The sequence below is a fragment of the Muscardinus avellanarius genome, assembly GCF_963383645.1.
Source record: "Muscardinus avellanarius genome assembly, chromosome: 3".
Lineage (NCBI taxonomy): Eukaryota > Metazoa > Chordata > Mammalia > Rodentia > Gliridae > Muscardinus > Muscardinus avellanarius.
Genome location: NC_137788.1, coordinates 9,091,253 through 9,115,163, shown reverse-complemented (window position 1 = coordinate 9,115,163; position 23,911 = coordinate 9,091,253). Strand labels below are relative to the sequence as shown.

Here is a 23,911-nt window from a genome sequence, read left to right as displayed (position 1 = left end):
AGGGCGCGCGCCAGGCCCGCAGGTCTCCTCTCACCCGCCCGCCCTGCCTCTCGGGTCGCCTTCTCTACCTTGAACCTGATGTTGTTACTGACGAGCTGGTTGCCTTTCATGAACTCCTTCTCGTTGCCGCGGTTCTCCGTGACCACCGGGAAGGCGTGGTGGACCGTTGTGCGCAGGATGCTGACCAGGGACTGGATGCGGGTGTGCGGGTACACGTAGGTGAGGTTGGGCTCCATGATGTCGCTGGCTCTCAGCCTGGGGAGGGGAGAGCGGTGGCGGGGCGGCTCTGGCTCCGGCACTGCTGGGAGCCTTGGGGCCTCTCCTCCGCCCTCTCCAGCGGTTCCCTGACCCCGGTGCTTCCCTCCTGGCGTCCGCCCACCCGCCCGTGGGCTCAGCTGGCTCCCCGTGCCCAGATGCCTCTGCTCTGAATGGCCGGACCTTAATTCTCTCCTCACGGCAAAAGCCTCCAGCCTGCGGGCTGGCCAGCCTGCTCGGCACCCCATGGCACCGTCTGCACGTTGCCACTGAACTGCTAACTCTGCTGGGGCTTCAAAGGCCAGCTTTGGGCCTCCCTGAGAGCAGAGGATGACCACCACAGACCCACCCGGTCCTGCTCACTCACTCACACGCTACCCACAGCTATTGATACCACATACATATTATCCACGGGTTAGGATAAATAAAGTGTGTCAAGCTGAAATATTCATCCCCTGACTCATTACGGAAGGGGCTTGCTGACTCCGCCTTGGCCCACCAGGGCCTTGCCTGATCCCCACACAGGAGGCCCAAAACACGTGTGGACTATGAGGTGGGCTGCGGGGCGGTCACGCCGGCGGCCACGGCTGAGCAGCGTCCTGCTGGCACACATGGAGCAGGCTAGCCTCATGCAGGGCCTGGCCGCCCTGTGTGTAGACCTTCAATCACACGCCAACCGGATCCAGGGGCTCGCTTCAGACTTAACCAGGAGGCGCCGGAGCGACGGTGAGGGAGTGGCCCTCCCTCCCTCGCCCCACCACGCCTCGTGGCCGCCGCCCTGTCCCCTAAGCTCCCAGCTGCCCCACACGCACAATGTCCTAAAACACACCGGGGAACAAGCGTGCTCGCTTTGCCAGGCCAAGGAACCGAGTCACTGCTGCCTACCCCAACACCCACTTTCCTGGGCCTGGAAACTGACACGGGACGTGGGAGCTGGCGTGGCCTTACTTGTCCATTTCTACCTCGGTCTCCCATTCCAGAAGCGGCACGCCTCGCAGCCCCACGTGGATGTCATAGATGCCCTTATTGAAGAAGTCCCCTGTCCACTTGGCCACCTGAAACGCAAAGGCAAGCCCTGAGAACGGCCCGCGGGGTGAGCTCGGCCCCGCCCTGCAGGGCACGGCAGGGGCGCTCACCATGAGGGTGACCATGATGGGAAGGCCGTACGTGATCTCGTTGGTGGACTCGATCAGGATGACGGTGAGGCTGATGGTCATGCGGACGACCCCGCCCAGGAAGGCCGCGGCACCGATCAGGGCGAAGGTCCCGGAGTATATGTGGCCCAGGCCGATGTAGCTGGTGAGAAAGCAGCTGAGCCTGAGTCGGAGGGCCACTGGCGTGGGGAGGGGCGCGGGGTCCAGGGGCCACACCCCGGTGCTTTTGTGCAGTGCTCACGCACACGCACCCTGTACCTTTTGAGGACGTTGGCAACTAAACGTCCAAACGCAGCTCCGCACAGCAGAGAAGGCACAAAAAGGCCACTGGGCACCGAAATGCCATACGTCCAGCAGGCGAGCAGGAAGTAGAGGACGAAGAACAAGGCCAAGGTGACGGGGCTGAAGGTCCCTGCAAGGGAGGGCGAGGTCGCTGCCAGAGGCTGCGGTGGGAGGCCCAGCATGCACGCCCGCGGCGGCACTGCCGCCAGCCTCCCGCTCCCCTCCCCCTGGGGCACAACTCTTCCTCTGCCTGGCTTGGCCTTACAAATAAAAGCCCTGCTCGTGCTCAGAGCGAGCTGCAGGGACACCCACCGTCCTGGTGGAAGAGCTGCAGGATGGCCGACTCCTGGGGATTGAAGAAGAGCGTGGCCATGTCATTGTAGGTGTCATTGGGACAAAAAAAGGTCTTGATACTTGAATTCACATCTTCTGAAGTGACCTAAGAAGCAGGAATGAAGGGTCAACGCAAGAGCACCTGGCCAGGACACTCGCGTCTCCAGTGGACTGCCCCAGCTGAGTAAAAGGCCTGGCTGGACAGCTTTGCCTGCAGATTAAACAGGCAGCAAAACGGACCGATACCCCACAGCAGCCCCCGGTGATGTTGGGCCCTCTGGGTTCTGAACACAGGGAGAAGTCAGGACGACTATGCATCTTCGTGCATCTCAGCGATCTACTGTGGGTGTAGATGAACCCAGTACATCTGTGTTCACCTACTACACAGGCCCCTCCTGTTGCTTCTCTGTGGGTGTGGAGTAGAGGCTGCAGGTTACCTGGAGCTGGAACGAGCCATTCCTGGTCTGACTGGAGGAGGACATCTGCCGGCACTCTCCCAGCACCATCGAGGCCACAAACACCACCGCCGTGGTCACCAGGGACACCAGGAGGCCCTCTAAGACCCTGGGAGCAGAGCACAGCCGTCAGCACGAAATACCCCAACCCCAGCGGTCCGTCCACACACACGCAGGGCTGGTCAGGCCGCTGCGGCCAGCAATCGGTATGCACGCAGTGCTAGTCAGCACAAGGGCTGCTGCGCACGTCCTCTTGGAGGAGCCCAGCCTTCCACGGTAAAGGCCAGCCCGGCAGGGCCACGCTCACCTCCTGACTGGCAGTGCCCGTGGGAGTCAACGAGCAGCCTGGACATATTAGGCTCAGCTCGGCCTTCTGGCCGTCTGAGGGGCGGGGCAGTCATGACCTGGTTTGCATTCTCGGTCTAGGTGAGGAATGAGGCTGGTGTGCGCACGGGATCGGCTTCCTCGGGAGGTGGCCCGGCCCCACCAAGCTGGGGAGCCACGGCAGGCTGGGGGCGGCTGCGCGGGTACCTGACGAGCTTAGGCTTCGGGTGCACGTTCCGCATACGGTATTTTGTAAGCCTTTTGTTCAGACAGTTGAATGTGGCTCCCAGGAGGCCCCCAATGACCCCCATCACGATGAAGAAACCCAAATCCACAGCTGTCCAGAGGTGACATTTTTTATCAGAGTCAGAGCACTGAGAGGAGGGGGAAGAGAAGGAGAGAGAAACACCAGAGCGGCCATGAGAGCAGGAAAGGACAGGAGAGGAGGAGACAGAACAGGAGCCCGCAGCTCCATCTGAGCCGCCGCGCGGGGCCCCGCAGAGCGCGCGTGCACTGGAGAGACGAAGGGCGAGAGGGCCTAGAGGCTGTGCCCACCCCTCACCACGCCGAAGAGCAAGCTGCTGTCAGGAGGGCGGGACATACCTTAAACTCGCCAAAGCTCAGCAGCCCCGGGAGCTGGAAGGAGCCCCAGCTTCCAAACTGAATCCCAGAGCGGAAGAAGTTGAGGGTGAAGGTGGCAGACATGGAGCAGAAGAGCTGGGGACAAACGCAGCCTCAGTCGCACTGCGGCCCCGCAGGCGGCCCGAGCGGCACCGCCAGGGGACGGTCAGAGTCAGGCGCTAGGGACCGGCCTGAGCAGCTGCTGCGGGAGCCTAGTCAGACCCATCACAGAGCGGCGGAGACTGCTGCGGTGGGAGCAGGAGAGGGTACAAGTCCTGCCCCCACCCAAGTGACAGCCAGTGCTGCACGCCAGGTGTTCACGAAGAGGACAACAGCACTTCCTTCCTTTTTTTTTTTTTTTGCAGGTCTGGGGATGGAACCCAGGGGTATTCTACCTCCAAGCTACACCCCAGCTCTATTTTTTATTCTTTATTTTGAAACAGGGTCTCACTGAGTTGCGAAGGGCCTCGCTAAGTAGCTGAGGCTGTCCGCGAACTGCGACCCTCTAGTCTCAGCCTCCCGAATGCTGGGATTACAAGTGTGATTACAAGTGTGCGCCTCCACGGCCAGCTTTCTTGTGTGTGTGTGTGTGTGTGTGTGTGTGTGTGTGTGTGTGTGTGTTACTGGGGATTTAACCCACGGGTTCTCCACCTCCAACCCTTTGTTTTTCTATTTGTGTGTGTGTGTTTTGAAACAGGGTCTCCCTAGGTTGCTGAGTCTCGCTAAGTGCTGAGGCTGTCCTCAAACCACGCCCGACTTGGACAACAGCACTTTACTTTCACAGCGCAGGGGACGACTGCTCGGGACAGGTCTTGCCAAAACAACGATTAATGTATTAAGAGATGTCCAGCCTAGTGGGGGTGTGGCCAGGCACAGGAGTGGTCCCGACAGCGGCCTCCTCACCACTTTCCACGTGAGCCCTTGGTTCCAGAAGGACGAGCCCTCCTCCAGACTGAACAGGGTGCCTCCGATCGGGGCCCCAAAGGCCGCAGCAACCCCAGCAGCCGCCCCTGCTGACACGAAGTCCCGCTTGTCTCTGAGGAGAGGAGAGGAGAGGAGAGGGGTGGTTTATCCAAGAAAGCACCCACAGGCCGCAAAGGCACTTTCTCTTATCTATAAACCTCACAAGGCCTCAGCCCTGGCTGCCAGCTCACAGCGGATGCAGTTCACCTGGGAGCCAAGGCCCTGCGGCTGAGCTCCCTCAGCTGCGGCCCCTCCGCCTGGGACGGGGCGCCTGACAGCGCTGACTCCATGGGCGTGGACCCCCAGCCCCCGGCTAGGGTAAAAGATCGCCAGCGAGTGACACCGAGCCATGGTCCTACCAGAGCTTCCTTCCAGGGAACCATCTGGAGAATGGAGCACCAGCGGGAGTAACTGAGCACTCGCTGAGCCCATGTAGAGAAAGGCTGAAGGATGGCGTGCGGGCACAGACGAGAAGGGGCCTCCAAACCCAAACAGGCCTCGGAGTCCGGCACACCTCCGAGGTGCGCAAGTCGGAGGCACGCAAATGCACAGGCACGGGGCGAGGGGGCCGCCCAGCAAGTCCATCATTTGGTTCATGCATGTTTTGGTGAGACAGGTGTTGCTGTGTTGCCTGGGCCAGCCTGGGAATCCTGGCCAAGTGTTCCTCCTGACTCAGCCTCTCCAGAAGCTAACACTACAGGCGCATGCCACCATGCCTGGCCAAGTAACTCATGCGGGAATACACAATACCGTCTTAATCATATGCCTGCCTGTGCCCCTCCTCGGGTGGGTTTTAAATCTTGGGCCATCTTTGCTGCCTGAGACGCTGCTAGACCTTATGGCATGACAAAATAAAAGTCCCGGTGCCAGCTTCGCTCTTTTGCTTATTTTCAAAAGAAAATGCAGAGCCCTCTCCTTTTTCTGACAATAGGGTTTCTCATGCAGCCTGCTAGCACAGGTGACTCTGAGCTAGGCTGGAGCGAGTATACTGGGTCTGACTGGCAGTGCATTAACGTTTTTTTAATGTAAAAATTAACTCTTGGCTGGGCATAGTGGTGCACGCTTGTAATCCCAGCATTCGGGAGGCTGAGACTGGAGGATCGTGGTTCACAGACAGCCTCAGCTACTCAGTGAGGCCCTCTGCAACTCAGTGAGACCCTGTTTCAAAATAAAGAATACAAAATAGGGCTGGGGGTGTAGCTCGGAGGTCAGATGCCTCTGAGTTCCATCCCAGACCCGCAAAAAAATAAATAAACAAATCACTCCTGGGACTAGCCAACGGAGTAGCTCAGAGGTAGAGTGCTTCCCTAGGATAACAAGGCCCTGGGTTCAATGCCAGCATTGCAAATAACAAAACCCAAAAGCCAATTACTAACATTTCCATACCTGTCGCTTCGGAAATAGGGGAAGTTAAACTGGATCTTCCGTAGAGAGATGCTCTGGAACTAAACCGGGAGAAAGCAGAATCAGAGGGAGCCCCAGGGCTAAGTCACAGGCGGCAGCGCGGGGAGACCTTTTTTTTTTTTTTTTTTTTGTGGTCCTGGGGTTCCTGGAAGCCCTTCTACCTCCGGGCTACACTCCCAGACCTATTTTTGCATTTTTATTTGGAAACAGGGTCTCCTAAGCCAGCGCGCGGGGCTGGCTTTGAACCTGCGCGATCCTCCTGTCTCTGCCTCCCAAGCGCGGGGATGACAAGCGCGCCACCACGCCCGGCTATCGGGGAGGCCTTTTGCCTGAGCAGAACGGGCGGCGTGCTGCAAGGAGCATCCTGGGAAAAGTAAGTCCCTGTCTTCGGGAGGAGCTTATTTCTCCTGTCTCCAGTTTCCAAGCCCTCCAGAAAGCACATTTTGCACATGATCAGCAAGTCAGAAAGAAACAGGGGAACGGGCTGAGCGAAGGCCTGGGGGGAGTGAAGGCTGCGGGGAGGTGCGGGGAGCTCTCTGCTCGGACGTCGGCAAGGGAGGCCCAGGAGCCCCGGGTGCCCGCCGGTCCCGCGCTGACACCCACTCCAGGCTCGCCTCCTTCGCCTCCCAGCTCATCTCTGCGAGGCCCGGCACTTGAGGAGCAGCGGGAAAATAAAAAGAGGAGCCCCTGGGGGAATCTCCTCGATCGCCCAAATAACTCGCAATCACGGGAACCCAGTCGCCTCAGAACACCAGAGGCAAGGGCTACAAGTGATGGTTCACGGAAAAGAGCCCTGGGACCTGCAGCCCAGGAACCTGGAAAAGCTAAAAGAATGGGAGCATTAGCTGGGCGCAGCGGGCACTCCTATAATCCCAGTACTTGGGAGGCTGAGACAGGAGGATGGCAGGTTTGAGGCTAGTGTGGTAACTTAGTGAGGCTCTGTTTCAAAAAGAAAAAATTAGGCTGTGCACAGTGGTACATGCCTGTAATCCCAACACTTGAGAGGCTGAGTCCAGAGGACTGCAGGTTTGAGGCCAGCCTCAGCAATTTAGCAAGACCCTCTGCAACTTAGTGACATCCTATTTCAAAAGATAAAACAAAGCTGGGCGTGGTGGCACACGCTTGTAATCCCAGCATTTGGGAAGCTGAGACAGGAGAAATGCGGTTCCTGGACAGCGTCAACTATTTAGTGAGGCCTTTGCAACTCAGTGAGACCCTGTTTCAAAACAAAGATTAAAAAATAGGACTTGGGGTGTAGCTCACAGGTAGAACAGCCCTGGGTTCTATGATCAGAACCACAGAAAGAAGAAGAAGAAGGAGAAAGAGAAGGAGAAGGAGAAGGAGAAACAAAATAGGGCTGGGTGTTGTGGTACACGCTTATAATCCCCATGCTTGGGAGGTGGAGACAGGAGGATCATGCAGGTTCGACCCTGTTTCCAAATAAAAATAAAAATAAATAGGTCTGGGAGTGTAGCCCGGAGGCAGAAGGGTTTCCAGGAACCCCAGTACCACCCAAAAAACAAAACAAAAAAACCCCACAACAAAACAAAACAAAACAAAAATAGGGCTCTTGGGTTCCATCCCCAGTAATAAAAGAATTTATATTGTGTGGGGGGGGTACTGGGGGTGGAACCCAGGGGCTTTTCTACCTCCTGGCTATCCTCCCAGACCTATTTTATACTTTATTTGGAAACAGGGTCTCACTGAGTTGCTGAGAGCCTCACTAAGTAGCTGAGGCTGGCTTCGAACCTGCGCGATCCTCCTGTCTCAGCCTCCCAAGACTGGGATTACAAGCGTGCGCCACCACGCCCGGCTTCTTTGTCACATTTTTCCCTTCACATCCCATTTCTGTTCCTAGGACTCAGCAGAGAAGCATCAAGACTTTGAGATATGACTTATGTGCTCTTCTGGGAGAGATACATGGTATTCTTAACCCCAGGTGGCATCAGGTCCCAAAGTCACATTAGGGTGATCCCAGTGCGTTTTCCCAGATTCAAAACACAGGCGTGCCATCCTGGTGAGGCCCTCGCTGAGGAGTGCACCTTCTCGCCCGCCAACCTTACCTGAGGGAGGCCAGCCCCCACCACGGCTCCGCTGTGGATCATGGGACCTTCTTTGCCCACGAAGAGCCCTGGGAACAGGGAGAGGGAGGTCGGGGGTCAGCTCAGAAGGCCTCTGGCGCAGGAGAAAGACCTTCGCTACACAAAGCTCCCCAAGACTATGAAACAGAAAGAGCGCCCCCCCCCACCTTTCTATGCTGGAGACGGAGCCCAGGGCCTTGTATAAGCCGGGCAAGCACTCTACCACTGCACTGCGTGTGTGCCCAGCCCACTGCACTGCGTGTGTGCCCAGCCAACCACAGGGCTTCTAGGAGGCGGCAAAATTCCCCATTCAAGCTCTAAGTCTTTTTTTTTTTTTTTTTTTTTTTTTTTGCGGTACTGGGGATGGAACCCAGGAGCATTCCACCTCTGAGCTACACCCCTGGCTCTATCTTTTATTCTTTATTTTTGAAACAGGGTCTCAGTAAGTTGCAAAGGCCCTCATGAAGTAGTAGCTGAGGCTGTCCTCAAACCACGGTCTTCCTGTCTCAGCCTCCCAAACGCTGGGATTACAAGCATGTGTCTCCACGCCTGGCTGTTTTTTTTTTTTTTAAGCAAGGAATGTGTGTGTGTGTGTGTGTGTGTGTGTGTGTGTGTGTGTGTGTATTTATGGTGCTGAGGATTAAACATGGGGTTACTCTACCTCCAAGCTACACCCCAACCCTACTGTATTTGTTTTATTTTGAAACAGGGTCTTGCTGGGCTGATAAGAGTGTCTGTCACCACTTGCTGTGACTGTTCTCAAATGTGTGATCCTCCCGTGTCAGCCTCCCATGTATTGGGATTACAAGCATGCTCCACCACACCTGGCATGTCTTTTTTCAAAATTAATTAATTATTTTATTTATTTTTGTGATACTGGGGATAAAACCCAGGGGCATTCTACCTTTGGGCTACACCCCTAGCCATATTTTATTCTTTTTCTTCTTCTTTTTTTTTTTTTTTGTGGTACTGGGGTTCCTGGAAGCCCTTCTACCTCTGGGCTACACTCCCAGACCTATTTTTTTAAATATATTTTTATTTGGAAACAGGGTCTCTTAAGCCAGCAAGGCTGGCTTCAAACCTGTGCGATCTCCCGTCTCCGCCTCCCGAGTGCAGGTATTACAAGCGTGCCTACCACGTCCGGCTTTGAGGCTGGCTTTGAACCTGTGCGCTCTCCCATCTCCGCCTCCCGAGCGCGGAGATTACAAGCATGGCCACTATATAGTATATATATTCATATATATATATATATATATATATATATATATATATATATGAATTCTTATATATATATATAGTATATATATACTATATATATATACTATATATATATATAGTATACTATATTCTTGATTTTGCCTTTTGGTACAAAAACCCTCCAATGTGGCCATTTACATAAAAAGCTTGCTGAAGTTGCTAAAAGCCAGCTCCACAAACCAACTAGGTGGTCCTTCCACTTCAAAACAAACGAAGTTGCTAAAAGCCAGCTCCACAAACCAACTAGGTGGTCCTTCCACTTCAAAACAAACGGTTAATGTTAAACACCTATGAATGGTACAGCAGTAACAGGTAACAGTTTCTGCACTCTTTTTTTTGTGGGTGGGGATGGAGCCCAGGGCATTCTACTTCTGAGCTCCACTCTAGCCCTATTTTTTATTCTTTATTTGAAACAGGGTCTCACTGAGTTGTGGAGGGCCTAAGTAGCTGCGCCTGGCTGACAGTTTCTACACTTAAAAACCCACTGACAAAATGTGCAGACATCTGCTGGGCCCTGCGGCCCAGCTCTGATCCACGCATTCAGATGCTCACCGTCATCTTCGCCGCAGCGCGGCCCTTACCTCCTGCCACGCTGAGCAGCACTCCGCACACTTTGCAGAGCAGGGTGCGGAGCCGGACGGTTCCTGGCACCTTCACGCCGTTCAGGTAGCATTTGATCTCGGGGATCCCGGAGCCTGCTGCCACCGGCTGGCGGAGACAGGAGGCACCTGTAAATCCCACATTCACTGGTCCTTCTGTTTACCCCAACGGCCGTGCAGCTCCCAGGGAGGACTCCCACTGCTACAGGGGCTGGGCCCCACCCCAGACTCCGGCCTCACTAGGTCTCAGGGGAACATTTCTAACAAGTTTCCCTAAGCCTGGTGGACTGCATCACCCGGGAGCCTTTCAACAATCAGAGCTGAATCAAAGCGCCGCACTTCCCAGACCCCGACCTATGCGTAGTTTTAAAATGTCCTCCCGGTGACTCCAATTCGCTGCCAAGGCTGAGAACCACCGTGGAAATCGAGATCCTCCCCTCTGAGCTCAGCAGAGCCTAGACCATTACTTCCGGAAACACCCCTACGTGGACAAAAGGACGCCTTTACGGGAACTTAGACACTACGTATCGCTGTTTCCTGACATTGTGGAAATGGGGATGGGGAAATCAGGTCAGGACGCCACAACCTCATAAGCCAACAGGCACTTTCCAAACCGCCTCACCTCAATGAGGACCAGAAGGCTGGCCAGGAAGACAAAGGTCAAGTTGAAACCCAAGAGTTCAAGGAGGGACAGGGCGAGGCAGCCCTTCTGGCTGCATTCCTCCACCGCTAGGGGCTGGGTCAAGGAAACCGCATTCTAGAATCACTTTTTGCCGGGTGGGCGTGGTGGGATATCTTGTAATCCCAGTACTTAATCCCAGTACTTGGGAGGCGGAGACTGGAGGATCGCCATTGGTGGACAGCCTCAGCTACTTAGCGAGGCCCTTGCAACTCTGTGAGACCCTCTTTCAAAATAAAAAGGCTAAAGCCGGGGCATGGTGGCGCACGCTTGTAATCCCCAAGCTTGGGAGGCGGAGACAGGAGGATCGCCCTGGTTCAGAGCCAGCCTCTCTGGTTTAAGAGATCCTGTTTCCAAATAAAAAAATATAAAATAGGTCTGGGAGTGTAGCCCAGAGGTAGAAGGGATTCCAGGAACCCCAGTACCACCAAAAAAATAAAAAATAAAAAATAAAAATAAAATAAAATAAAAAGACTAAAAAAAAACCCACTTTTCTTTCCATGACTAGAGATTGAACCCAGGAGCGTTCTACCTCTGAGCTACACCCCAGCTCATATTTTTAGTCTTTATTTTGAAACAGGGTCTCACTAAGTTGCAGAGGCTTCACTAAGTAGCTCAGGTTGGCCGTGGACCTGTGACCTTCCTGTCTTAGCCTCCTAAATACTGGGATTACAAGTGTGTGCCACCACACCTGGCCTTTTTTTGTGTGTGTGTGGGTCTGGGGATGGAACCCAGGGGCATTCAACCTCTGAGCTACACCCCCTGCCCTATTTTTTATTCTTTTGTGTGTGTGTGTGTGGTACTGGGTTTCCTGGAAACCCTTCTACCTCCGGACTACACTCCCAGACCTATTTTATACTTTTTTATTTTTGGAAGCAGGGTCTCTTAAACTAGCGCAGCTATCTTCGAACCTGCACAATCCTCCTGTCTTTGCCTCCCAAGCACGGGGATTACAAGCGTGCACCACCAACACCCTATTTCTTATTCTTTATTTTGAAACAGGGTCTTACGTAAGTTGCAGAGAGCCTCCCTAAGTAGCTGAGGCCGTCTGCAAACCACGATCCTCAATCTTCGGGTCTCAGCCTCCCGAATGCTGGGATTCCAAGCCTGTGCTATCACGCCCGGCTACACCTGGCCATCTTCTCTTAAGGTTATTTATATATTCAATCTATCTGGAATTGAGTCTCATTTATAGTATAAACAGGAATCCAATTTTATATTTTACTATATGAACAGCCTATGTCCCAGAGTCCTTTACTAATCTCTCCTTTCCTCACCGATTGCTAACATTATTTGTTATTCTGTCTCATTTCTACATGTATGGACAGTTTCCGCTTTTCTGTTCTTTTTTGCTGGTCTCAGTGAGTTTTCTTGAATCAATACGCCACTCCAATGTCTGAATCTTAAATTTTGTGAATCTTGACGTTCAGTAGGGCAAGTCTACTAGCATGCTGTTCAAACCGTCCCAATTCCTCTTGGCCCTCTCCTTGTCTATACAGATCTAGGAAGAGAATCCCCGAGTTCCACGACAAACTCTCTTGGAGGAGTTTTGACTGGACACTGACTGTTTGGGAGAGCAGACATCTTTGTGACATCTGTGTCTTATCAACCACAAACATGTACGTATCTACTAAAGTCTTGCCTTCGTGTCCTTTGAGGACAGTGAAAGCCCCTAGAGCCCAATGGCAACCAAGCCCTTCAAATGCCATGTTTACTGGCAAACCCACTCTAGACAGGAGACTCCCTGCAGCCCAGGAGCACCGGGACGGTGAAAAGGATACATGTCTGAACCACTCCGAACTTGAGCTGGGTGAAGAGTCGCACAAAAAAGTCCACGAAGAGGCCCACCTGTGAGGAGCAAGAGACCGTCGTCGTATGGCACAGCCGCACTCCCAGGAGTGGCTCCTGAAAGCACCCCACACACGCAGCACCACGGTGCCGGCCACGCCGAGGACCAGCGCCACGTGCAGGGACTTAGCTAGCCTGGCTTGGAGGCGACCCCTGCCCCCGCCTGGCCCCAGGGTCCCAAGAGAGCAGAGGAAGGAGCACAGGCAGGTGGAGGGAAGAGGATGGGGAGACAGGAGAGCAAGGAACACCGCTCCGAGCTGTGAGGGAACCACGCCACCCATTCCAAGATGAACGGCCAAGATGTCTCCAGTGAGGCTTACCATTAAGCACATAGCTTAGGATCTATCTTTCTTTCTTTCTTTCTTTCTTTCTTTCTTTCTTTCTTTCTTTCTTGTGTGTGTGGTACTGGGGGTGGAACACAGGGGCACTGTATCTCCGAGCTACACCCGCAGCCCTAATTTTTAGTCTTTTTATTTTTTGAACAGGGTCTCACTGAGTTGTGACGGGCCTCGCTAAGTCGCTGAGGCTGTCTGTGAACCACAATCCTTCGTGTCTCTGCCTCCCGAGTGCTGGGATTACAAGATGCACCACCACGCTCGACCCTAGGACATTACTTTCAAAAAAGACATGTACTTAGGAGTATATTTTATTTTATTTATTTACTTTTTGTGGTACTGGGGATGAAACCCAGGGGCATGCTACCTCTGAGTTACACCTCCAGATCTATTTTATTTTTTATTTGGAGACAGGGTCTCTTTAAGTTGTGGAGGACCTCATTAAGTTGCTGACGCTAGCCATGAACCTACGCTCCTCGTGTCTCAGCCTCTCAAGTATTAGGATTACAAGTGTGTGCCACCATACTTGGCGATTTTATTTATTTATTTATTTTTGGTGGTACTGGGGATGGAACCCTTCTACCTCCAGGCTCCACTCCCAGACCTATTTTTATTTGGAAACAAGAGTCTCTTAAGCCAGCAAAGCTGGCTTTGAACCTGCGCAATCCTCCTGTCTCTGCCCCCCAAGCGCGGGGATTAAAAGCGTGTGCCAACACGCCCAGCACTATTTTACTTTTTGACACTGGGCATTGAACCCAGGAGCATTATACATCCAAGCTACATTCTCAGCCTTTTTTTTCTTCAATATTAGGGATGGAACCCAGGGGCATTCTACCCATGAGCTATAACCCCTGGCCTTAATTTTTATTCTTTATTTTGAAGTAGGGTCTCACTAAGTTGTGGAGGGCCTCACTAAGTAGCTGAGGCTGGCTGCAAACCTACAATCCTCCCATCTTAGCCTCCCAAGTAATGGAATTTCAGGTGTGTGCCCCCACGCCCAGCGCATTTTATATTTTATAAGCTATTATTATTATTATTTTTTTTTTTTTTTTTTTTTTTTGGTGGTACTGGGGTTCCTGGAAGCCCTTCTTCCTCCAGGCTACACTCCCAGACCTATTTTTATTTTTGGAAACAGGGTCTCTTACGCCAGCACGGCTGGCTTCAAACCTGCGCAATCCTCCTGTCTCCGCCTCCCAAGCGCGGGGATTACAAGTGTGCGCCACCACGCCCAGCGTTATAAGCTATTATTTTGACTTAGAACCATCCTATGTCAATGGATACCTGAGTGGAAGAAGCAACCTATGTCCACTCCTCTATGCGTGGGGTGCTTAGGGAAAACTAAAAAGCCTTCACCTGCACTGTCTGGGCCAATGGCTCCGCGCCTTTGCCTCCGGCCTTCCCTCAGCCTAGCAGCTTAACACTGAAGCAGAAAATGGTGGCGGAGGGACCAAAGGACGAGTCAGCAGCTGCAATCCCTGGAGGCTGCTTTGTGAGAGGTCTGCCAGTGACAGCAAAGGAGCCCAAGCTCCAGAAAGAAGGAAGACCAACAACCACGGTTAATGACTATTATAGGGAAACTTGCGGCCAGAAACGCCTATAGCAAAACAGGCACTCCAACCTTTTTTTTTGCAGGTCTGGATGGAACCCAGAGGCATTAGACCTCCAAGCTACAGCCCCCTGCCCTCTTATTTATTTATTTATTTATTTTTTTGTGGTACTGGGGGTGGAACCCAGAGGCTTTCTACCTCCGTGCCATGTTCCCAGACCTATTTTATATTTATTTGGAAACAGGGTCTCACTAAGTAGCTGAGGCTGGCTTCGAACCTGTGCGATCCGCCTGTCTCAGCCTCCCAAGCGCGGGGATCACAAGCGTGCGCCACCACGCCCGGCTGCTTATTCTTTATTTTGAAACAGGGTCTCAGAGTTGCAAAGGGCCTCGCTAAGTAGTAACCGAGGCTGTCCTCCAACCGCGATCCTCCTGTCTCGGCCTCCCAAGCGCGGGGATCACAAGCGCGCGCCACCACGCCCGGCTTCTTTGTAAACTTAGTGCAGTCAAAACCTGTTAAGTGTCACGAGACTAGAAATGACGGCTGGCCTTTGGAGCCGCACTGCTGCACACACATGTCCACTTCACAGGTAGATCACGAAAGAAGAGCTGAGCGGGCGGCTTAACGCCAGTTCTAGAGAACGGTGACGAGCAGGTCGCTGCGGAGGCCTGCGCGCTCCCCTTGCGCACTCTACCGGTGAGAAATCAGATTGGATGGACGTCTTTTTGGCAGGCTGCTGCCTCTTCCAGCTCCTCTTCCTCGGGTTTAACATCATTCAGCTAGCAGCTCCGGTCTTGAACCTTTGGCTGCCATAATCTTTGACAGCGGTTCCAATTCCTATCTCTGAGCCACCGTGAGCCTGCAGAGCCCGGAGAACTGCCCGCTCAGGTATAGCCCTCCACACTCAGCTGCGGCCTCTAGACGAGACCAGCAGGGAGAAGCCTGACCTCAGTGCCCACAGCGCGCTCCACCCGCTGGGCTGCCTACCACGGGCACGTCTGTCCAGCTGCTCAGGCAGATTAGGGTTTACGATCTGTGATCATATCCTAAAGGATCGCTTTGGGGCAAACCTTTGAGTGCTCGACAGCCTAGAGCTGTATGGTTCACTCTCACTTCACCATGCAAAGCAAAGTAAGTATGAAAAACTGGGCCGGGACTACTAAAGAAAGAAAAAGGAAGCCAAGCCGGGCGTGGTGGCGCACGTTTGTGATCCCCGCGCTTGGGAGGCTGAGACAGGAGGATCGCGCAGGTTCGAAGCCAGCCTCAGCTACTTAGTGAGGCTCTCGGCAACTTAATGAGACCCTGCTTCCAAATAAAATATAAAATAGGTCTGGGAGTGTAGCCCGGAGGTAGAAAGCTTCTGGGTTCCACCTCCAGTACCACTAAAAAAAAAAAAAAGAAAGAAAAAGGAAGTCAAGCATGGTGGCCCATGCCTATAATTCTAGTTCTTGGGATGCTAAAACAGGAGAATCATAGATTTGAGGCCAGCCTCAGCAATTTAGCAAGACCCTCAAAACTTAGCAGGACCCTATTTCAAAATAAATAATAAAATAGGGTTGGGGGCATAGTGCAGAGGTAGAATGTACCTGGGTTAAAAAGGAAGGAAGGCAGGAAGGCAGGCAGGCAGGCAGGGTGGATGGGTGGACAGATGGATGGATGGATGGAGGAAGGTGGTTCTAATGACAACTGTCACAATATCACAATCGTCACAGTAGGTGACAGAAGGCCCCCACCAGGCCAGCGCCTCCCCTCTGACCCACCCTGAGGCCCGCCCTCTCCCACATCCCGCCGCTCACCAGCCCAGTGAAGACGCCAATGGCAAACACCATCATCCACTTCACCGCCTCATACCTTCGACCTTTCTGTTGACCAGAAAATAATGATTCCCTCTGTTAGATCATCAGCGGAGAAGGAACGCATCTTGGCCAACCAGTCACGGACTGAGTTCCATGGGGACAACAAGCACGGAAGGAGGCTTCTCTTATCTTAGCTGCCTCATATGCAAGAGTGACGAAATCGAGGGCCTGGGCCACGTGCACGGGGGACTCTAGCTGGCAGGAGGGAGGTCTAGAGGGCTGAGTGCCAACAGCTCATGAAGTTAAAAGACCAAGCGGCAAGGACATGTACTGGAACATTAGGAGAGAAGAGAAGCTGCCCGAAGGCCGCCGATCCCAGGGGGAAGCTGGACTCACCTTATTGTCCATGGTCTCCAAAACCTCCAGGTAAGGGTCATTGATACAGCGATCGTAGTCCAAACTCTGAAAGGACACGGGAATGAAAAAGCCCCATCTAGGCAGGAAGCATGATCGGACCACGAAGGACAAAACTCCAGACTGCTGCTGCCCGACATGGAGATGCAGGCAGCGGCACCGGCAGCACTGGGGGAGCGTGTGCGGCTGGAAGTGCAGACCCTCGGGCCCCCAGGCCTGGTCTACGGGGCGCTGCGGGGTGCACAGGCCACGAGCCCCTCAGTGCCGCTCTAGGTTAAGGCTTCATGCTCCAGAAAGAATCTTAAGTTATTTTTTTAACCTTCCTGTTTCATTGAAACAAGCCAGGCCTGGTGGTGCACGCCTAGAATCCCAGTACCTGGGAGGCAGAGACAGGAGGATCATAGGTTTGAGGACAGCCTCAACCAGCAGGGAGACTCTCCTCAACAGCAGGGCTCTGTTTTCAAATAAGAAAATAAAATCGAGCTGGGGGTAGAGCTCAAAGGCAAAATGCCTCCGAGTTCAATCCCCAGGACCACAAAAGAGAGGAGGAAAAAAAGAAGACTTTCAACCATCACCAGCCTTGTCCAACTTACTCCATTTTATGTGAACAAAAACTTCCTCAGGTTGAATGTAGTGATGTAAGGCTATAATCCAAGTAGTCCGGAGGCTGAAGATAGGAGAGTCACAGGTTCAAAGTCAGCCTCGGCAACTTAGCAAAACATTAAAAACGGGCTGGGGGCGGAGCTCAGACAGAACACCCTGGGTTCAATTCCTAGTATAACACACACGCACAGCCGGGCGTGGTGGCGCACGCCTGTAATCCCCGCGCTTGGGAGGCTGAGACGGGAGGATGGCGCAGGTTCGAAGCCAGCCTCAGCTACTTAGTGAGGCTCTCGGCAACTTAGTGAGACCCTGTTTCCAAATAAAATATTAAATAGGTCTGGGAGTAGAGCCCGGAGGTAGAAAGCCTCTGGGTTCCACCGCAGTACCACCCCCCCAACACACACACACACACACACACACACGCGCGCGCGCGCGCGCGCGCACACACACACACACACACACACACACGTTTCTTCTATTAACCAGAACCAAGTTAATCCAGAAAGCAACTTAATGATAATTCTCTTTTATAGGTAGCTTCCATGAAAATGAGGTTAGTCACAAGACCAACTAACATGAAGACTATTTTTAAAAGCAAATTCTGGTTTATGTTCGTTCAGGAGAGGCTCAGATCCAGGCCAGCTCCCACAGCTGCTGTCAGAGGCAGTGTTCCTGAAATGACACTGCCCAGAACACAGACACTCGGCAGACAGTGTGCAGGTGTGCCCTGGACGCTCTGAGAAAGCACCCAGAGGACAGATTTCATTTTTATGTGTTGCAAGAGTAGCAGCAGCCTGTCAGCAAAGAACGTGCCCTGCCTCGTGCCCTGCCCTTCCCGCGCCGTCAGCTGATGAGCAGCTGGGCAGCTGGACGTCGGCCCGGCGGCCATGGTCCCAGGCCACGGTTTCAAGTCAGCCAGATCCAGGTGTGATATGTGATGGGAGATTCCACCTATATGACGACCCAAAGCAAGTTCAAATTCCTTTTTTATGGGTCCTGGAGGAGCACCAGGTGACGGGTTAAATCAATTATCCGATGCCCATATATAGAAGACTATGTAGGAACAATAAAATAATTACAGTAAGTCCATATAAACAGATATGGAAACGCCCAAATCTTACTAAGCAAAAAAGCAAATGCAATGAAATCAAAGCAGCTGGGCGTGGTGGCACATGCCTGCAATTCCAGTGCCTGGGAGCCTGAGGTATGAGGGTTACAGGTTCAAGGCCAGCCTCGGCAACTTAGCAAAACATTCTGCAAGGTTTCAAAACCTGTTTCAAAATAAAAATTAAAATAAAGCCGGGCGTGGTGGCGCACGCTTGTCATCCCAGAATTCGGGAGGCTGAGACTGGCAGATCGCGGTTCGCGGCCAGCCTCAGCTACTTAGTGAGGCCCTCCGCAACTCAGTGAGACCCTGCTTCAAAATAAAGAATAAAAACTTGGGCAGGGGGTGTAGCTCGGAGGTTAAATGCCTCTGGGTTCCATCCCCAGACCCGCAAAAAAAAAAAAAAAAAAAAAATTAAAATAACGCCAGGCGTGCTGGTATATGCTTGTAATGCCAGTACCTGGGAAGCTAAGACAGGAGGATCTCAGGTTCAAGGACAACCTCAGCAAGTACTGAGACTTGCATTAATCTAGCAAGACTGTGTCAAAATAAAAATAAAATAGGGCTGGGAGTGTAGCTTGGAGACAGAATGCCCCTGGGTTCAATTCCCAGTACCAAAAAGTAAATTAAAAATAAAAAATTATCTTTCATCTGGATGTGGTGGCACACACCTATAGTCCCAGTACTTGGTAAGCTGAGACAGGATTGCAGATTCAAAATCAGTGCATGGCAACTTAGTGAAACCCTATTTTAAAATAAATAAGACTGGGGGTATAGTTTGGTAGTAGAATGTTCCTGGGTTCAATCCCCAGTACCACATACACACAAAAAAAAATTCTCCCTCCCTCTCCCTCCGAACTACACCCCCAGCCCTATTTTTTATTCTTTTTATTTTTTGAGAAACAAAGTCTCACTAAGTTGTAGAAGGCCTCACTAAATAGCTGCGGCTGTCCACAAACTGAAATCCTCCTGACTCCCAAGTACTGGCATTACAAGCGTGCACCGCCACGCCCAGCTTTGTTTTGATTTTTTTTTTCTGACTACAAAACAAAACAAACAGCAAAGAAAAAACTCATCTGCTGGGAAACTGGACTCATCCATGTATAATTAAACACACACATGCCACATACATACACATTCAAACATATATGCATACACACGTTTATTTGTTTTAGTTATTTATGGTACTGGGGATTGAACCTAGGGCATTCTACCACCTCCAGCTCTATTTTTTTAATTAATTAATTAATTAATCTTGCCGTACTGGGGATGGAACCCAGGGGCACTCTACCTCCGAGCTACACCCCCTGCCCTACTTTCTTTTATTTATTTGTTTGTTTGTAGTACTGAGGATAAAACTCAGGGTCCTTCTACCTCTGGGCTAGATTCCCAGACCAGGGTCTTACTAGGTTGCTGAGAGCCTCACTAAGTTGCTGAGGCTGGTTGAGACCTGTGATCCTCCTGTCTCAGCCTCCCAAATACTTGGATTACAAGCCTGTGCCACCACATCCAGCTTATATTTTTATTTTGAAACAGGGTTTCACTAAGTTGCAGAGGGCCTAAATTTCTGAAGCTGGATATGAACCTGCGATCCTCTGTCTCAGCCTCTCAAGTACTGGAATTACACGTGTGCGCCATGACTCCTGGCTAGAAGCATCTTTTCTATACTAATAAAATGACTAAACTGAGCTGGGTGTGGTGGCGCACGCTTGTAATCCCCGCGCTTGGGAGGCTGAGACAGGAGGATCGCACAGATTCGAAGCCAGCCTCAGCTACTTAGTGAGGCTCTCAGCAATTTAGTGAGACCCTGTTTCCAAATAAAATATTAAGAAAATAGGTCTAGGAGTATAGCCTGGTGGTAGAAAGCCCCTGGGTTCCACCCAGTAGCACCAAAAAGAATGACTAAGCCGGGTGTGGTGGTACACACTTGTAATCTCAGCATTTGGAAGGCTGAGATAGGAGGATCACGGTTCGTGGACAGCCTCAGCTACTTAGTGAGACCCTTTGCATCTCAGTGAGATCCTGTTTTAAAGTAAAGAATAAGAACTGGGCGTGGTGGCGCATGCTTGTAATCCCAGCATTCGGGAGGCTGAGACGGGAAGATTGCGGTTCGCGGACAGCCTCAGCTACTTAGTGAGGCCCTCTGCAACTCAGTAAAAACCAGTTTCAAAATAAAGAATAAAAAGCCAGGTGTGGTGGCGCACGCTTGTAATCCCCGCGCTTGGGAGGTGGAGACAGGAAGATCGCGCTGGTTCGGAGCCAGCCTTGCTGGCTTAAGAGACCCTGTTTCCAAAAATAAAAAAATAGGTCTGGGAGTGTAGCCCGGAGGGAGAAGGGCTTCCAGGAACCCCAGTACCACCAAAAAATAAATAAATAAATAAATAAATAAATAAATAAATAAATAAAATAAAAAAATGAAGAATAAAACAAAAATGTAGGGCAGGGGGTGTAGCCCGGAGGTTGAATGCCCCGGGGTTCTATCCCAACCCGCAAAAAAAAAAAAAAGTAAAGAAAAAAAATATAAGGCAGGAGGTATAGCTCAGAGGTAGAATGCCCCTGGGTTCCAATCCAAGTAACACACACACACACACACACACAATGACTAGTGTCTGGGGCCCCTGGAGAGCTTCAAGGTGGGTCTGGTAATCAGAGACCAAGCCGTGAGCCGTGACTAGGTTGGACTGTCGCTCCAGCCTCAGTCTACGGGAGGAGTGGGGTTAAAGGCTGAGTTCGTCACAAAGGTAATGATGTGACCAATCACGCCATGTACTGAGGCCTCCATGGAAACCAAGAAGACTGGGTCTGGAGCGCGTCCTGACCGAGCACACGGGTCACGAGACAGCAGCTTGCCCGGGCACACGGGACCCCGGCCCTCCGCGCACCTTGCCTTGCTCTCCTCCTGCATTGGCTTGTGCGTCCACGCCCCTTACTAGTAAATTGGTAAGCTAAGAGATTCCCTGAGTCTTGTGAGTGGTTCTGGAACATTAATCGCACTAAAGAAGGGGTGGTGGGAAGCTCTACTTAGAACCAGCACCCGAAAGTGGGCAGTCTCGTGGAGCCTCGGTGTGGGATGGGGCCATGACAGGCAGACAGTGTCAGGTCAGAACCCGAGGACACCCAGCTGGATCTGCTGCGGAACTGCTCGCTTGGTGTGTGAGGAGCCCCTCGCTGTTAGAAATGCTGTGGGGAGCGAGTGCTGCACGCACGCATGTCTCTGTCAACATGATTTACATTACGATGAGACTAAAATGCGCTCATAAAATTATGTATTAAAAAAAAAATGTAGCCGGGCGTTGTGGTGCACGCTTGTAATCCCCGTGCTTGGGAGGCGGAGACAGGAGGATGGCACGGGTTCGAAGCCAGCCTCGGCTACTTAGTGAGGCTCTCAGCAACTTAGTGGGACCCTGTTTCCAAATAAAGTATAAAATAGGTCTGGGAATACAGCCGGGAAGTAGAAAAGCCCCTGGGTTCCACCCCCAGTATCACACACACAAAATGTATTAAAGCCAGGGGTGGTGGCTTATGCTTATAATTTTAGCTATGCTGGAGGCTGAGACAGGAGGATTGTGAGGTCAAGGCCAGCCTGGGCAACTTAGCAAGACCCTGTCTCAAAATAAAATATTAAAAAGGCTTGGCTTGTCTAGCACGCATGAGGCCCTGGGTTCAACAAAAAGGCAAGGAGGGGAGGGAGAAAGGGATGTTGAGTCAGGTGTGAGTAAAGAGGAAATACTGTTGTTGTTTTTTAAATATAAAACTCTTTTTATCTATTTACTCCCCCCGCCCATACTAAGGATTAGAACCAGGGGCATTCTACTTCCAAGATAAACCACAGCCCTATTTTTTACTCTTTATTTTGAGACAGGGTCTCACTAAGTTGGGGAGAGACTCACTAAGTAGCTGAGGCTGGCCGAGAACCTGTGATCCTCCCATCTCAGCCTTCCAAGTACTGGGATTACAAGTGTGCACCACCATGCCCGGCTGAAAATACTGTTGTTTTTTTGTTTTTGCAGTACTGGGGATGGAACCCAGGGGCATTCGACCTCTGAGCTACACCCCAGCCCTATTTTTTTTTTATTCTTTATTTTGAAACAGGGTCTCACTAAGTTGCTGAGGCTGGCCGTGAACCTGCCATCCTCCTGACTCAGCCTCCCAAGTACTGGGATTACAAGTGTGCGCCACCACGCCCTTTTTTCTTATAGCGTACCTGCATAGCAAATCGATCTAAAAATCAATCAATCATTTTCTCTAAAAATGTTGCTGTTTAAGCCACTTGGAGTCAAACTGAGAGAGGCCAGGAGCAAGTGGCACTGCAGAGAAGGGCCTTCCCCGAACTTCCCCATCTGCCTCCGGGGTTGCATCCGCCTGAGGATGGCCAAATGCGGAGCATCCTCCCAGGCATCTCACCAACAGAGGAGACTGATGGAGACTGCTGCGCGGTCGGGAAGGAAGGCCAAGGATGAAACCAGGGCACACCCGAGACACTTTGTCCCAGCTACGCTCGGTTCTTTGCACTCATCCAGCTCCCTAAAAATGACCGACTCTTCCTCTGGAATACCTACCTCTCCCCCCTCTCCCTTGTGGAGAAGGAATAGAAGATTCCAAATCTGACTGGGTCATTAGATAACTCACTCTCCTGTAATGCCCCCACGCACAAATAATGTCTGCCTTTTTTCCTGTTCATCTGTCTACTGCCAGTTTATTTCTCAGACTCAGATAACAAACCTCCAGCAGGAAAGGAGAAGGGTCTTTGGCCTCTACACTAAGGCTCCATAAACATTTAGAAGGTTATTAGAAGCTGGCTGTGGTGGCGCACGCTTGTAATCCCAGCATTCGGGAGGCTGAGACAGGAGAATCGCAGGTTCACAGCCAGCCTCAGCTGCTTAGTGAGGCCCTCTGCAACTCAGTGAGACCCTGTTTCACAATAAAGAATAAAAAATAGGGCTGGGAGCTGGGCATGGTGGCACACACTTGTAATACCAGTACTTGGGAGACTGAGACCGGAGGATCACAGTTCTCAGATAGCCTCGGCTACTTACTGAGGCCCTCTGCAATTCAGTGAGACCCTGTTTCAAAATAAAGAATAAGGGCCGGGCGTGGTGGCGCACGCGTGTAATCCCAGCATTTGGGAGTCTGAGACCGCAGGATTGTAGTTCGTGGACAGCCTCAGCTACTTAGGCCCTGTTTCAAAAGAATAAAAAATAGGGCAGGGAATGTAGCTCGGAGGTCAAATGCCCCTGGGTTCCATCCCCAGTACCAAGAAAAAAAAAAAGAAGAAAGTCTTTAGATGTCCAGAATAGGCAAAGCTATAAAGCCAGGAAGCCGATTAGTGACTGTCTAGAGCTGGAGAAACGGGGACAGTGACTGACAGTGGGCACAGAGTTTCTTGAGTGAGGAAAATGTCCCAAAACCGACTATGTTGACAGTTGGGTGACTGTGGATCTATAGAAAAGCCCAGGGAAGGGAGCACTGTACATGGGTGAATCGTACAGTCTACGCACCACAGCTCAACGAAGCTGCCAGAAGGGCGTTTAGAAACAACGGCGACACCAGAACATTAGAATCTTCTTTTTATTCATTTTCATGGTACTGGGAATTGAACCCAGGGACATCTACCTCCGAGCTACACCCCAGCCCTGTTTTTTTATTCTTTATTTTGAAACAGAGTCTCACTAAGTTGCAGAGGGCCTCACTAGCTGAGGCTAGCAGCAAATCTGTGATCCTCCTGTCTCAGCCTCCCAAGTACTGGGATGACAACACACCACGCCCAGCTCACAAATTCCTTTTTATTTTTTATTTTGAAACAGGACTTTACTAAGTTGCTGAGGCGAGCCTCAAACCTGGGATCCTCCTGCCTCA

The 23,911-nt window shown here is 51.8% G+C and overlaps 1 protein-coding gene across 1 annotated transcript in view; it reads right to left on the bottom strand.

The window, feature by feature from the left end:
• CLCN6 (chloride voltage-gated channel 6) overlaps positions 1 to 23,911 on the bottom strand; it is a gene marked incomplete at both ends in the record, with an annotated part of 37,522 nt that overhangs the window by 5,218 nt on the left and 8,393 nt on the right. The window contains 16 exons of the mRNA XM_080692938.1: positions 69 to 255; positions 1,204 to 1,310; positions 1,392 to 1,551; positions 1,668 to 1,821; positions 2,004 to 2,130; positions 2,462 to 2,588; positions 3,011 to 3,177; positions 3,407 to 3,520; positions 4,328 to 4,460; positions 5,774 to 5,832; positions 7,855 to 7,922; positions 9,711 to 9,837; positions 10,351 to 10,457; positions 12,189 to 12,255; positions 15,934 to 15,999; positions 16,330 to 16,395. Of these exons, the coding sequence (XP_080549064.1) occupies positions 69 to 255; positions 1,204 to 1,310; positions 1,392 to 1,551; positions 1,668 to 1,821; positions 2,004 to 2,130; positions 2,462 to 2,588; positions 3,011 to 3,177; positions 3,407 to 3,520; positions 4,328 to 4,460; positions 5,774 to 5,832; positions 7,855 to 7,922; positions 9,711 to 9,837; positions 10,351 to 10,457; positions 12,189 to 12,255; positions 15,934 to 15,999; positions 16,330 to 16,395 (1,836 nt within the window). The remainder of the gene's footprint in view (positions 1 to 68; positions 256 to 1,203; positions 1,311 to 1,391; positions 1,552 to 1,667; positions 1,822 to 2,003; positions 2,131 to 2,461; positions 2,589 to 3,010; positions 3,178 to 3,406; positions 3,521 to 4,327; positions 4,461 to 5,773; positions 5,833 to 7,854; positions 7,923 to 9,710; positions 9,838 to 10,350; positions 10,458 to 12,188; positions 12,256 to 15,933; positions 16,000 to 16,329; positions 16,396 to 23,911) is intronic.